At 46.0% G+C, this 16437-nt stretch overlaps 1 protein-coding gene and 1 non-coding gene across 2 annotated transcripts; one reads left to right on the forward strand and one right to left on the reverse strand.

Moving 5' to 3' along the window:
* Window positions 1–1293: 1293 nt before the first annotated feature.
* Window positions 1294–12968, forward strand: LOC119455085 (solute carrier family 13 member 2-like). The gene is made up of 4 exons (XM_037716588.2): window positions 1294–1440; window positions 8734–8892; window positions 10782–10919; window positions 12740–12968. Exons 1-4 carry the CDS (start codon window positions 1294–1296, stop codon window positions 12875–12877), a joined length of 582 nt encoding a protein of 193 aa, XP_037572516.2. The 3' UTR covers window positions 12878–12968.
* A 2082-nt stretch (window positions 12969–15050) lies between these two features.
* Trnag-gcc (transfer RNA glycine (anticodon GCC)) lies at window positions 15051–15121 on the reverse strand. The gene has a single exon. It is a non-coding gene; the product is annotated as a tRNA-Gly (tRNA).
* Window positions 15122–16437: the final 1316 nt, after the last annotated feature.

Consider the following 16437-nt stretch of genomic DNA (forward strand, 5'->3'; position numbering starts at 1 on the left):
TAATGTTGGTTAAGTGGTGTACGTGTTGGTGTGAAGCAGTGGACCACTGGGTGCTACACAGACAAGTGGTACAGCGGGGATTTGATAAAGTAGTGTTCGACAATGACTTTTTTTTGTGTTCAATAGTGAACTCGACGATGTGTACAGTGCAGTGAATAAGTGAAGTGAAGTGAAGTGAAGTGATGTGTGGGGAAGATAACCAGTGGTGCAAATGACAAAAATGGTGGAAGAGAACAAGAGTTAGTGCTGGAACAACATATGAAGACGACGATACAAGGAGGAAGAAGCAGTTTTTCAAATGGAAAAACTCTTGAAGGTGGGCATATGTCATGAGCCAATAAAGGAAGGAAGAAAGAAAGAAGAAAAAGCAGAAGATAAAAACAGAACAAGAAGACACGAGGACTCAGTGGTAGAAATAAAGAAGAAAGAAGGTATAAAATAAGAGCTTCCGAATAAAAAGAATACATTATATGAAAGCAGAAGAAGAAGCGCAAAAGTGCGCGTGCAGCTACGTGGCCAACGAGAGAAGAGACACGTAGCCGAAGAGAGCAGCCCAGCTACGCTCTGGGACGCAGGCAGGCAGAAGGAGCTGGAGGCCGGAAAGGACGGTGGATCACGGAGACGGCGGCAACCCAGTGGAAGCTGTTCTTCGGCTGCCGCGGCCACGACCCGCGAGCTGAGTGGACGTTCCACCGGAAGCCGCAGCTACAGGCTGACGGCACCGTTTCCCGGATTCCCTGCGGCTACGATCCGCAGGCTAGCGGAGTTGATCGGGCGATCCAGGCGCCTCGGTCCCCCCACCGCCCTGACCCCCGAACCAGGCCAACCGTGGACCGAACGTCGGACACAGCGACTTCGAGGCTACGACGAATCGGCGGGCCCAACGACGTGTCGTCGGAAGCTGCGACGACGAGGTGACGTGGCCACGTCGAGGGACTTAATGTAAATATTTGGACTTATGAATTTTGATATCTGAGGACTCTGGGGAATTTCCAGAATTTACTCGTGCTGTATATTGTTTGTTTCGTGCTGTTTTCTTTGTCGTTAGTTTTTTCAATTATAAATGTTTGTCCTAAACGTACGACTTGTCCCTGTCTGTCTTTAGTCCACCGAAAGTCGTGACAATCATACACACCCTTTTACCTACATATCCACTAGTCGCACTTGTTCAAATTGGATTGTGCTGTATGCAGGTGATTGGGGATGTATGGCTGCTTTTAATAGGTTGGCTATCGTCTTGAGTTTCATGTTCTTCTCGTCTTCCCTTATCGTCTTGCCAGGCATCCGCTAGGCATGCTATGTCTGGTGCTAGCGTACGCCCTGCCTTTCACCAAGTCGCTTAACGGGGTCTTCATGGACTTCGACGGCATCGTGCAAAGACTGCCTTGGGGCGCAATCATCACCGTCGCCGGAAGCGACGCCATTATGCTCATCATCAAGGTGCGAGCAGTGCACGCGTTTAACAGCAACGAGCCCGCCCCCCATGACACTTCCGGTCACATGCCTTAGAGTCTATTAGTCGGAACCAAAAACATTTTTTATTTGTTTCGATGTGCGGGAAGTGTCTTTCTAGGTTTTAGGATAAAAATAAGGTGCATAACGCCCTAAAACTAATACTTTTAATTTTTTGCGTAACTTCCGGCAAGCTTGACTTGTAAAATTGCTATTATGTACAGGTGATAAGTGTTTAAGATCTACAGGCTTCTATTTTAACACACTTCTGCTACTGCCGCCCTTGTTTTTCTTGCCCACTAAATTTAGCAAGCTATGTCAGTGGGCAAAACTAGAAGCTCTCTAGGGCTATGCTTGTAAACAGCGAAAAGGTCTATACAGCTTTCAGAGCCGCTCAGGCATAATACCGGCGTAAGCCATTGTGAAACCAGCATTTAACTGGTACCTTTTAAGGCTTGCACGCAAAACTTTGAAGTCACTTTAAAATTTCTTTTACCGTGCTTCAAACTCGTTTCGATTGGTCTTTCATTTGTTTGCCTAAATATTAGTCATTTCCCTCTGTCGTCATTCCAAAATGTTACCGAAGTGTGGTGTGGAAGGTTGAAGGCGCCATGCCAAACACGTTTTGCGTGCTAGGCTGTCCTGGAAATCGGCAAACAGAAAAGAAGGAGCAGGTGCTTTCATTTTCGAAAGATGGAAACGCTTATAAAAGCTGGATCAACGCCATTATTAGGACAACTTTTGGGCCTATACGTTTACTACGCGAAGGTAAGAATCTTTCACTGCTCGTCTTGTTCGTCTTTAATGTGTCTTTAATGGAGCGAAACACACAAGACGCACCTGGCGTGAAAAGAATAAGGATATAAGCCTCATACGCAGCTTGCTGGGGCTTTCGAAGAATCCGTGGCAAAATTCACAAAGCCTTTCACTGGTAAGTGCTGCTTGCTAGTGGCCGGCCGCGTTTGCTAATAATATACGACTCACATCATTATGGGCTGGTGTCTGCTCTTACGAACAGTTATATAGCGTAAGAACGTTCTTTTTTGTGTTTTTGTAAACACGGGCACAGTTTCTCGAGGCCTTAGGCACTTAACACTGCATGGTCCTTGCCTGAATTTGTGTGCGCTGTCCATGAAGCATCACGTATCGCACATGCATAACCCGTGTCAGCGATATCTCCTGCACATACGTAATGTTTCAAGGTTGGTACACCTTGGCTGAACTAGATAGATTGCAGCAGTGGAACCTTCCGACTGTAAATAAGGTTGCGCTCATTCGCAATTGAACATTCATGATTTCCCACCAATTGATAAGCAAATCTTTTTACCTCACTTCTATACAGTTCAAAAATGGGCGCTAAATACGAATGATTCCGGAGCTTTTATTCTCGTTGGGCCGGTGGCTATCCGTGTTGAATTTCGCCTTGATACCATTAATGCCTCTATAGTTAAGAAGAGGAAAAAAGAAAATGCTCACTACCTGGCCCCATATGTGTCGCGTTCCATGCTTTAATATGTTTCCCTCGTGTCAGTGAAACGGCTTCCGTTACGTAGACGATGTCATGTCATGTGATGCGCAGGTCTTCTTCAGTTACTATCTATCCGATATTGGTTAAGACACTGAAAAGTTACTGTTTGGCGGGGGGGGGGGGGGGGGGGTTCGTGGTTGACTCGCATGGCGTGCGCTGGGCCGTATATATAGCAAGAAAACCCAGGCCTGCAGAATCGATCATTCGTTGTTCGCATGTTTGATGGCACTAATGTCGCTGTGCGCAAACGTGACACTTTTTCCAATCTCGCGTGCTTTCCTTGCAGCCGGGAAAAAGAATTAAAACCACATTACCTATCTTTGCACGAACAACTTATTTGAATATTTCTGAATAGTGTGTGCAACTTCTCCATTGAAGACATTGCGTTTAAAGCAGTGCTTTAAAAGTTGCTTAGTTATTTTTTGATAAATGACGTAAACATATATTTTCAGTTGCTCAAGAGGGCAGTTAACAATGCTGATTTGATTGCATTCTTGTAGTGCACACGTGTTTTTTTTTTAAGGCTTAGAACAAGTTCGTAGAAACACCCTGTAAATGCTAGTCCCCAAAACCTGCCGTGGACTCTCGGCGTTCACGGAAAGGCTTCACTGGAAAAGCAATAATTAGTGAAACGCCCATGCATTTTGCCGAATGCTCGGGGACGTATATCTCAAGCCTGCTGCTATGCGTAGTCTCGGGAGGCCTACAACGTGGTCATACCTTGAATACTGGCCGGCATGAATTCCACAATTACAGCGTGATTTCACTAAAGTCACTAAATAAATATATTACAATTAATTTTTACTAATCAAACAGTTAGTGTGTTATTCTCACACGATGTCTGTCTTCTCCCCCGGCGAATGATGTGACACCAAAGAACTCGTAATATTTAACTCAATCTTCTTAGGAATTAAAAATTTTAAGTCTTCATTGAAACATGGTGTATAATAATCACTGGGATGAAATATAGGTACGAGTGCGGAAGTTAGCAAATAACGGTGTTTTTCCCTTTTCAGAGACCGTAATTTTTTACCGACCATTTCTGTTCAAACCGAATACCGGGGATACCTACACTTATACAGGGATCCCAACTATCATGCGCCAAGATTTAAAAATATCTAAATGCCACGTAGCTAGACATAACCATGGTAATGTTGTTTGCCATCGCTTGGAGATACTAAGATACTTGTTTTGCATTCCGCGTAATTAGATAAGTCTTAATTAATAATCCACTTCTCAAATATTATACTTAGATGAAAAGTGTCAGTGAGAAAATTGTAGAGCAACATGAAAAACTTCCGATACAGCTTTCTCTTGCTCAATACGTGTTACATAAAAGTGTTTCTTTTTAGCTTGAAAGAAGCCCGCGAATATAGGCAAGATTGCCGAGCGACTGGCCGCTCGAGCCACTTAGCGAGGATTTGCGGGCTCTTTTCCCGCTCGGAAAAAACACTTTTATGTGGCACGTATTACGTGTGGCACGGCGCATGTGTATCGTCAAAAACAATGAAGGCCAGCTGTCGGGGAAAGTTTCACAGCGAGCAAAAGACAGGGCTGTGGCACCTCACACTCACCAGCATCGGACTTCACGCGAAGTCGTAAATGCGTTGTTTGGTGGGGGCGGCAGAGAATGCCTGTGCAGAGAGGCATGCAATGCTTGTACAGATTATCCGCGAGTGAGTGTAATTACAACAGAAGAATAAACCAGCAGTTATGGAAGTGAAAGAGAGCACAGGAAATTCGGTTATTCGCTCGGCAGTAGAACAATAAATAACCTTCTATTTTGTTCGTGTTAACTATAAATTGGTAAATAATATATAATTATGGATAGATTCGTAAGACGTTTGCATTGTAGTAAGTTAGTTTCAATTCTATTGCGCGGCAAATCGCGCAATACATTTGGAATAATTTTGCTGTCCTATGTTATGACACTTGAGAAATGCACGAAAGAGAGGCCGTCCCTCACGTCTTTGTTTTCCACTAACTCAGGGAGTGCATCATACTTTAACGGGTTTGTTCCCCACACGAGGCCAGCATGTGCATCGCCATGAGGGATTAGGGAAAGAGCGGTTCCCTTCATTGAAAAGGAATTACTCATGCCTATGGTGGTGGTTTATTAGAACCCACCAGTGCGTAGTTAAAGCCACATCTTCCGTCGGAAGATCTGGGTTCCGCTCTCACCTGCGACAAGTTGTCGTTTTTATCCTCTTTGGTTTGCATTTATCTTATTTCTACCTGTTATTCAAAGAACAGGTAATTTTCACTATATGCTTTTCCTTGACTTCATTAACTGTTGGCTTCATCTGATTGTTAAAAAAATTTAATTTTAGGGTTTTACGTGCCAAAACCACGATTTGATTATGAGGCACGCCGTCGTGGGGGACTCCGGGAAATTTGGGGCACCTGGGGTTCTTTAACATGCACCTAAATCTAAGTAAACGGGTGTTTTCGCATCTCACCCCCATCTAAATGCGGCCGCTATGGCCGGGATTCGATCCCGTGACCTCATGCTTAGCAGCCCAACACCATAGCCACTAAGCAAACACGGCGGGTGGCTTCATTTGATTGCAACTAACGAAAAAAAATAAGCCCCTCGGTTCCCCTTAATCCTATCGCTCATTGCATAGTCGCGACTTTGGTGCCATGATTTAGCACACGAGGCCAGTGGCGTACTCGTAAGCTCACGTATTACGTGACGTCTGTAGTGGAAAGGATGTTCCACATCCATCGCCTGGTCTGAAGTGGCACTTGCTAACACTCCTATGACTAGATTTGTATTACACATACACAAATGCTCAAGAAAGTGAACGGGTGGACGGCCTCCGCAATAGCTCAATGGTAGACGGGTGTAAAATTGGCCTTGTTCGTAAAACGTGCTTTTACAGTTTGATTAGTAGCGAAAGGACACGAGAGGGGACAGAAGGCAGAGCAGAGCGCTGAACAGAGAGCAGCGCTCCGTTCTCTCTTCTGTCACCTCTGGTGTCCTTGCGCGGTTAATCAATCAATGGTAGAACATCTCACGTTCAATAAGGTAGATAAGGGTTCCGCTCCTCCCGTTTGTAATTCCTGCTTTTGTCCGCTTTCATTTCCTTTTTTCTAATTATTCCGATACATATAATAAAATAACACTTCTTTCCCCTATGTTTTCCTTGGCACCATGTCTGTTGGCTTCATGTGGCTACAACTAACAAAAGATCTATAAATCGGACCCCATGGCTCCCCTTTTCTTCTAGTTATATACGTTAACCATTTCCACCATCCGTTTTGTAGTTTATGCCAAGTGCATGCTACGGGTGTAGCAACGTGCCAGCGTCTTTGTTTTTTCTAGGAGCTTTAAGGCCCAACCGCATGCACGCGATTTTCGAGCGACAGCGACAAGCGACGGCGACGAGCGACAGGTTTTGCCGTCGCGGAGGGCTATCCGTCGCTGTCGCTGGTCGTGTCGCCGGTTTCTGGCCAGCCAGAAAATATCGCTTGTCGCCCGGAAGTCAGCGCGACGACATCCGCTGGGGACAGCGATTGCACAACAACATGGCAGCAATCAGTCTGCCCGCTTCGATCTGAATTCGCTCTTGCAACTTGCTCTCTGCTGTGACAGCAAAAAATAAATAGCACAATCAGTCATCGCTTCACCTCATCGCTAGCTGTAGACTAAGTATCGGCGCTCTCTTGTCGTTATTATTGAGATCGGTTGTTTTGTTTTGACGGTGACGCCTGAGACGCCACCGACAGCCGAGAAAGTGTTTTAGGTTTTGCCCAACAGATGGCGCCACGGCACCTTACGCTGGCGGCATGGGACGGAGTTCCACTGGGGATGCATGGGACGGATTTTCACTGGGGATGATAACATATTTTAGCTAGGTCTAGATAAAACATTGACCTTTTGATAAAATTGAGATTTCTTTACGCGCGCACGATAACACTTATTCGCACAACAATGTAAATCCGTCGCTACTCTTTTTCGCGATGTCGCGTTCATGCGGTTGCTCCACGCCGCGACACGACAGCGCGACAGGGTGTGCCTGTCGCGTCGCTTGTCGCTGTCGCTTGAATATCGCGTGCATGCGGTTGGGCCTTTATGCGCTAAAACTATGACATGAATATAAGGCACGCTGTAGTGGTGAACACCGGGTTATTTTTGACCACTCGGGGTTCTTTAACGCGCGTACAACTCAATGCACGGTACACGGGCGTTTTTGCATTTCGCCCCCATCGTAGTGCGGTCGTTGTGTCCGGGATTTGATCCCTCGCCCTCGGGCTTAGCAACGCAGCGCTATAACTAGTACGTCACCATGTTATATCGTGTCAAAGAGTGCTCTAAGTAAATTCATATTATTGTTACGCGTATAGCACTTGAGCCTTTCATAACGATTGCAGCCAAATGGTAGCATACAGACAGGGCATTAATTAATTAATTAATTACTTATTTATTTATTTATATAATAAATAAATATTCTTACCTTGATCCGTTCAATTCCGAATGAGCTAAGTATAACGACGATCAAGACGCACAATAATGCATGGTGGTGAATGAAATTTTTACCATTGCAATTCATGTGCGATTTTCTCGACTCGATGCTCTGTACGGTGGGAGAAGAAATGCGCCCTAAAATGCGAGCGAAAACGCGGCGTGTATAGTTTCATCTCAGGATTCTAGAGGCAAAGCTAACGTTAGCACAATAAAGTGTACGTTTTTGGTTGCAGTGCGTTTTAACGTCGATGCCTAGGTTACAACACGTGTACGCCAATACCTCGTTCCCTTCTTCCGAAATTTACTGCAATATTGAATTGTTCCCTCTCCCTCGTATTTTTTTTTTCAGCCGCACACCAACGCGCGTCATTACTTGCTCAATGATGGCCTGAGGGCCGGAGTGACTATTTCTGTTAAACTGGCTATAGATAGACCCAGGCATGTTCAGTTGATGCAATGCCGTGTGACAGCTCTGGCACTCGCCAGCGATGTGCGCCGACTGCTGCTTGCATCAGAGAAGCGTTACCGTACGACGGAAGAGCCGTTCACTCGGGGCATCGTTCCAACTATCGCTCTCGTGCCAACAAAACAAACAAAAAGTCACAGTCACTTTAGCATATACGAGGATGAAGGCGAAAGTTTGCACGCTCGCGAGACATTCATTACATTACTTGACATTTTCATTGTAATGCGTTGTTACTTCCTATTACTTGTTTTCTCCCACCAAAGGTCGTAAGTTCGAGTGCCTCAATTAACTCTACATTAATTAACTGTTCCTTAATTAACTTCGCCTTAACACCAAAGGTCGTGGGTTCGACTCCCATCAAAGGTCTCGGGTTTGAGTATCTTAATTAACTGTATCTTAACTAACTATAGTTTAATTAACTGTGCCTTAATTAACTTTCCCTCAATTAGCACCAAATGTAGTCGGTTCTACTCTCGACCTACACGCTGTCAATTGGAATCCGACTTGGAGATATAGCTGGTTCGCCCATATCTCCAAGGGATTACTAGGCAAGTCATTTATAAAGATCAGGAATAAAACAATGCCTAACACACTTGCGGAACACCCGACACCACACCGACTGATCGTCCGCGACTACGGACATCCAACGTTCCCGTTAGTACACCGAAGTATACGAAAGCACGACACACTCTTGGTTAGTGTTCGAACATCAGTCTAGAAGGTTTTCTAGAGAAAGGCTGGCCCTGTCGGCCAAATCTTGCAGTTCCATGTTAGCACAGCATTGCGTTAACGCAAGTTGCGCCCTGTCGTCGTCAGGTGAGCGGCTTCACCCAGTGGCTGTCGACGCAGCTGCAACGGTACGCGCCCAGTCAGCTGGTGATGCAGTGCGTCCTGGCCCTCTGCTCGTCGCTGCTTACCGAGCTGGTCAGCAACACCTCGGCCGTCTCCGTCCTTCTCCCGGTCGCCGTCGACATTGTGCGTTCACATGGTGTTTGGTCAAGCCATACAGACAACTCCTTGCACTAAGGAGAATATATCTTGATAACGTCAGAGTTAGTGCTTGTTGTCTATAATCATGAATGTTGAACTGCGCAACACAGGGCAAGCACAGAATAAGAGGAGGCATACAACTCTGACTTCCAACAACTTCTTTGTTCCGAAAGAACAGCCATATATAAACAGACATGAAAAAGGAAAAGAAAGAAAAAAAAAGAACACGGAAAAGTAAACTGATATGTAATGATGTATTTAACTCACGTCGTAGACGCACAGAAGCCGTAACTCCTTACCGGACAGTGCAAATGACGCCATGCTTACGCATGACCTTCTCAAGAGATTGATATCACTTGCTTCGAAGATTTCTCTAGTCAACTCATTGCGATGTGTGCGAAGAATTCTTGTGCGCTTGAAATCCCGGCCGCGGCCACACTGCTGGCAATAATCTTACGAACCGTTCACTTTCATTTTACTTTATTTACTAGATAGGAATTCTGGCTGGCTGTTTCAGCGAAAAGCTGCATAAACATAAATCTTGTTTCTTTTAACGTAACCTTGTCAGGTTGCCTTCATGCTCACTTAGCATATCCTTAACACACCACCCATGGTAAAGGACTTTGAAAAGCGCACGTATGTGAGAAGAATACGAGGAAAGACAGAGCGCTATATTATAGGCGCACAGGCTGTCTTTCCCTGTATTCTTCTCACGTACTTGCGCTTTTCAATGTCCTGTACCATGGTATACCAACAATCCCAAATTGCTTCAGTTGTGAACACCACCCAGTTTGTCGAAATTGCAGCGATGATCTTCTTATGCTCTTATCTTTTGATGCGCTGTTCAAAATTCAAGAGAAGCTAATGCAGTGTTTTATTGGGTTCTTGTTCGCCTCCGGTGACACCAAAAAATTGATTGAATTTTGTGAATCAACGTAAGACATGCTTCGTTTGAGCGAAGAATATTTGTCAAACAATTTTTCTCTATCCGCATTAACTAAAATTCCAAAAAATCACAATGACTATTTGTCGAAAGCGCAGTATACATTTACTCGGACTAGCTACTACACATTTCTTGCAAGACTGCCTTCCTTTCGCCCTTTTATGATGCCGCCAGTTTTCTTTGAACGACTAATCCTGGTTGTGTCCACAATGTTACGGCTCGAAGCCACATCGAAGTGCTGTGTGTGCACTATAAAATGCGGCGCCGTGCGTGTTATAAAGACGACATTGGACGAGCTCGTGGCGATTTATTAGCTAGAGACACGACACCAGGACACCTCGTGTGATTGCGTTGACTGTGGTGGGCTATGTTTCACTAGGGCTCAGTACATACCTTGATACAACTGTCCCAAACAAGAATTATCACCGTAGACGGTTCGCGATATGTGACGGAGTAGGTGTCTAAACATTTCTTTTGTGCCCCTTGCGTCGCTTTTTATAGACAAGGTAACGTGTGCATCCAAAGTAACGTGTCTGACATTGTGCCTTATGCATGTGCTGTTACTTAACTGCAAAATGTTTCAGTGCGCATAGCGCCGTCTAACGCATCATATTCCATTCGTCCATAACCGTATTCGCGCGGTACATGTCCGGTTCTCGAATCGAAAAGGTATGGACGCTTAGCGCTTGTGCTGACCAGTTCTCTCTTGCTTTTCTGCCTAAGTTAATGGAATTTTTTACCAGTGCAATTTTCAGCACATACAGTTGCCACTCCTACCTGTAGTATTCTCAGTCTTGCGTGTGAAGAAGCCAATTAGTGCAGGTATGAAAGTGACAAAACGAAGTTTGCTGACAAAGTGGTGGTGTCGCACTGTCCTCGCACGATAACGCGCGGGACACGTTGCTACTCGTGACAACGCCGTAAAACGCAGGCAGTGACAACACCGTGCAACCCGCTTTACTTCGCCATACCGGTGACGGTGGCCGCCTCCACGTCCCTCGTGCTGCCCACCTCGGGCGTCAGCCTTGCCGTGCTCACCAACCTCATTGACATAGGACCCGTGCAGCTGGTAAGACTTTGCATTGCCGAAACTGCTGTTCTCCCCTTGTGGGATGCATCCATGCACTCATGACACCCCCCCTCGTCATCGCTCACGCGCAGTGAGCGATCATGGAGCTCGGTAATGGGCCCTTATTCAGCTATGACGTCAGTGCGCGCGAAATGATCGCGGAATGTCGCCGCTATCAGCTGATTAGAGTCGTGGACGATTATCGATTTTGTGTGTATTGATTGATTAGGCTGCATCTACGAAAGAAAGTGCAGGTATTGCAGGAGGAAGGAAACGTTGTCTGCTAAACTTAATTACCAAGAAACCATACGTAACGACAGGGAAAAAATCGGAGCATCGCGACTTTCCCGCATTTAGCACACGCCAACTTTTGGCACTACTTATTTGGGGTGATCAATTTTTAAGTGTTTCGAAATTTTTAAAGATCTCGTCTGTGGCAGAGAGCATAATTCTTGTCCTCTTGCTGGATTATTCGAAGAGGCAGAGATTGCTAGCACGAAAAATCGAAACACATATTCAACTAACAAAAATGCACTAATTCACCTCTTTATTAATTAGTTTACGGCACCTATTGCAATTTACGAATTGTAGCCGCGGTGAGCTTGCAAGACGTATATCCACTTGAAATGAATCTGCAGGATAGACCATGCAGTTTCGAGATATTAGAGAGTTTTAGTATTGAGGAAAATGTTTGCGTTAGCGTTAGCGCGTTACGTACGCTAAATCTTTGCAGAACGCTGTTCGATAGAGTTTTAGTGTAGCGTAAGACTACAACGATGCGCCGCTAAGCGCAAAACTTCGCCGCGCCATCTAGCTGCGAGTAGTCAACGCAGCAAACTGAGCAGCTCGACAACCAAACTAGCCGTGTGGATCCACGCCAAGCCTTGAATGGAGCCTGTATGGTCAAGCTGTCAGGCACGGGAATTAATCGGTAACAACTTTGAGACGTATCGGACGCTGTTAGTAAGTTCAAAACAATTGAAGCACGTAAAGCACTAATAATAAAATAAATTGGGCAACAATAATTTGAAGATTTCTTGCCTCAGTCTGACGAGTGTTTACAGGCAGAGTTACGCTTTCGCTGTGCATGTGGAGAGTGCTTAACCTGGAATCGCCAGCGAAAACGACGCTGTCTTATCGACCGTAGGCCGTTACCGAAGCCTGAATACCCGGAGCGAAAAGCAGCAGCACCATTTATTTATAAATCAGCGAGTCCCACAAGGCAGCAGGGCGAGACGATTTCTGCGAAGCGGCAGCCGTCCATTCCGAGGGTGCCGCCATGATTGCCACGCTAAAAAATATTCGAAAAATAGCGAATGCACGCAACGCGGAAAACAGAAATAGCGTTCTGAGCATGCGCAGTCTGACCCCGCTATTTTGTTGCGTTTAGTGTGGTGCCATTTCCGCAATACTAAAACTATCTATTATTGCTCAAAGTGTGCGACGAAATACATGTTCGTTCCAGGTATTTTTGTGCTTCAATGAAAAAAAAAAAAAACGCGAGTTTGATGGCGCATATCTGCAAACTGGTGTGCATTCTGGAAATTCATTCTAGGCGGATACGCCTTGCGAACTCACCAGCTACAATTCGTGAATTGCAATATGTGCCGTAAAGTTATTAAGAAGTTAATGTGCGATTTTTTTGTACTTATCTAATTTTTGTTTCGATTTTTCGTGCAAGTTTTGTCCGCCTCTCTGAATAATCCAGCTCAATGAGTAGAATTACGTTATCTGCAATAGGCGAGATTTAAAAATTCCGCAAAACTTAAAAAAATTATTACCCCGTATACTCCATGCATACGGTACTGTCTCTCTTGCAGTTGCTCATGGGGTTGACTCTGAAGTCCATCGCTCTGCTCATGATCCTGCTCACGGTAAACCTCAACGCCGAATATCACCGACTGCCACACTGGATATTCACCGAGCGCCGGAACCACACGCTCAGCACTATGTTCTAGAAGTCATGTGACACCTGCCACGCGTGTTCAACTGTTCTTTTGGCACTCTTTCTTTTTTAACTCATATGCGCGCGACATCTTTGTGTTTAGGCAGAGCAAAATAAGATGCAGTTTCGCTAAATTTGCGTCTGACATTTCTATGAGACGGTGTACATATTGAACGTAGTTTGAGATAGTATGCCTACCAAGTTGGAGCTGTGAATTAAGAAATGCGGATTGAATCGTTCAGATCACATTAGAAGCGAGCCGGATCACTCAACGAAAGCAAACACGCACCGTCTTCAGAAAAGCAAAAAAAAAGGGGGGGGGGGGGAGAGGGGACTCTGGCTTTGCGGCTAAGACGCCCGCATATGTATTATGCGATCAGTTATGTAAGCAGTGTGATATATGGTTTTTAGAAGCTTGCCAACGAAGATTATAATACTCCTTTCGGTAGTTTGCGCGAACGGTCCATTGCTTACAAGAGTACAAAAAGCGGGGTTTGAAGTACGAAAGCGTAACGAAGGAGAAGTGCGTGTGCCGTGTTAATTCAACACCCTCGAAAGAAGTGTATTTGTATTTGTGAAACTTGTTTCAGTGCCATTTCAAAGAACCATATATGTCTGTAGCGGCATGGCCCTCATACGTGTTATAAGCAGTCAGCGTGACCCGGACAATCCGAATTGCCAACTCCATAGCGCCGCAGTGGTGCACGTGCCAGGCTGGGCACCGATGTAGTACAGTACGAACCGGGAATAAAAAGTGGGCAGCTTGCACTAGTGGTGCAAGGCTGGAGTAAACAGCGGAGCTGGTGATCGACCTTACTTCTTCCAGGTTTTACTACGCTTGGCTAAGTTTTGCTAGGAAATGCTAAGTGCTGCTATAGGCACGGTATTCTGAATCGGCTCGCCGCCGACGCGCAGATTCTCGCTTGGCCGCGCGACACGCTTCATGATGAGCGGCTTTTTCTTGTGGGGTCCGGATCTTCTTTGGTCGTCCCTAAAGCCCCTTCTTGAGGGGCTTTAGTTGTCCCATGTCGAGGCGTACTCGCAACAGAGTCAACGAGAGTTATGCCGCCGTCACGGCGGCTCCGAACTTATATATCCCGGTGACGTCACGACTAAGCTCCGCCTCCACATTTGCCGGGCACAGCTAGACAAAGCCCACACAACCCGCGCATCGTGTTGGCGCGCAATTCAAGGTTTTCGGCTCCACCTACGCGGCGGAGCGAGGAGGTTTTGGCGGGAGCCAGATGTTGTGGTGAGGTCACGTGATCCCTCGGCGGGCGTGCGGTGTCGGTGTCGCTAGGCGAAGCGTGTGCGCGGTAGTAGGGAAGGGTGGCGTGAAGAGCTTGGCGAAGCTATGGCATGCCAAGGTGAAGCGGGGGAGCAGCTATGCCAGGTGGTTGCTAGGCGATGCGAAGTTACGTCATTTCTAGACGGAGCAGGTGCGCGATCAGCAGCTGGCGCAGCGGCGGAGGAGCGTTGCCGAAGCTAGGCGAAGCGAGGCGCAGCTGTGCAAAGTGGTTGCTAGGCAACGCGCGGTGACGCCATTGCCAGGCGCAGTTTCTGGTCTATGCTAAGCGGCGCAACGAAGATCTTAAAAAGCTCCGCTGTTAAAAAATTAGCTGTCGTTTCTGATCATCTCACTGGTTTCTGTCATCGTGTCCTTACGCTCCACATGTGTGTTGAACCGCAACCTCAATGAACATTTATAGCTAAGCGATGGATGTACATATAGGAGTTTCATGCAATTAGAGCAATGAAATGTGAACTCGATGAATTAGGCTGCGCTTGATGAGCGCAAAAAAAGAAAAGAAAAAGAATCCGAACCCAGTTCCAGCAAAGGAGAGTTTGTTGATCCAGGGAGGCAGGGCGGGGCACCCGGCGCTGCCTCCCTTCATGCATCCAACAGACCGCCTCGACTCGTCGCCCCAAGCCTCAGGTTGCTGGGGAGCCGAGGCCAGCACTATTAAATGTGTGACCGCTGCAATTACCGCTCTCTAATTCACGCTTCTTAACTCGTAGCTCTGATTCCATGTCTCCCTTGTACGTACGTGTGCCCGGATCTGAGCACAACTGTCAGGATGTTTTCTTATAGCAGCAATCAAGAAAATACCGCCACAGGCGACTGTAACACGTCGACTTCCATTAACCTTATAAAACGTGCCAAAGAAAAAGAAAAAAAAAGAAGCTGCGTCGGCCGGGAATCGAACCCGGGCCACCCGCGTGGCAGGCGAGTATTCTACCACTGAACCACCGACGCTCTCGACATGTGTCTATGAAACAGACATACACATATAAGGAGACCTGTCCAAGGGTAACTGGCTGCAAACGCCCGGCGAAAAACCGAGCAGGTAGCTAGCTGAGGTAATCTGAGCCTTTGGAGCAGGCTGATGTCATGCAACTGCTGGCCAAAGTTATGATACAAATAGAAAGTGAGTAACAAATGACAGACCCAAAGCCATACATGTCTATTGCTCGCCGCACTAAAATAAGTAATGGTAAAAGAGAAAGTAAAGAAAAGACTGAGAAACTAAAGACATATGAGCAGCAGCAACAACAACGACATCCACTCCGTCAGCACCACAAGTGCAACAGCAAACGCTGACGCCGACATGCGCTTCTGACGAGACCCCGAACCTCGCTGGTTATGGTGGCGCCATCTAGTTAAGGCGCCTGCAAACACATCCTCTCAGGCCCGGCAAATTTGATAAAGCTTTCATAAATTCCCACCGGATCTTTCTAAAAGTACACGGAATTAGCTTTTCACAATGGCTATGCGTACTTGCTACTCGAAAATTCTTATTTTGGCATTACATTCCGAGTATTTTTACCGCTATATAAAATTAATTTCGGCAATTTCGAAATAATTGCGCTGTCCAAAATGAGGAACTTTCACATCGCGGCGCCTTTGAGGTTGTCACCTTTTCACTGAGCTTTTCCTTCTGCAGTTATTATGCTGATTCTGTGGGAAGCTAGCAGGTGCGGGCAAGAGTCGATGACGCACGCGATGCGGCAAGTCTTTGGTGTCTATTGTCGAGCGTGAATAGCATGATGACAAACGCTACAGATTTTAACGTGGACAAAGACATTCTTCGGCACCGAAAAACAATAATTAATTTGTATAAAAGGAAAGACAAAAACAAATGGTCGAGGAATGTTTCGGCTGCATTTCCGCGACATCCGCACGGAACTTTGAGAGAGAAAGAGAGAAACGTTTATTAATGAAAAAAATATTATATAGCTTTATAAAAGGCAACCCCTGTGGTGTTTTCGGCACCTCTGATAGAACCTCTGAAAGCTTTGTTTTAAATATCGATGCATTGTTTAGGAAAAGGTGAAACTTATAAAAAGACATATACTTAAATAACCAATTTACTCGACTGATTGAGAGGAGAATGGTTCGAAAGGAACAGTGACTGCCGGGGACCTGACATCGGAGAGAAGTCAAATTAGGTTCATCGACTAGTCTAGTAAGAAATTGAATCATTGGAGACTTCGTCAACTTTGTCGAACATGCTTTCACTGATGAGCTGTCGGAAGGAGGCCTGTGTACTCGTATTTACGCGGTAAAGTTCG

The sequence above is a fragment of the Dermacentor silvarum genome, chromosome 1 (assembly GCF_013339745.2).
Source record: "Dermacentor silvarum isolate Dsil-2018 chromosome 1, BIME_Dsil_1.4, whole genome shotgun sequence".
NCBI classification, from domain to species: Eukaryota; Metazoa; Arthropoda; class Arachnida; order Ixodida; family Ixodidae; genus Dermacentor; species Dermacentor silvarum.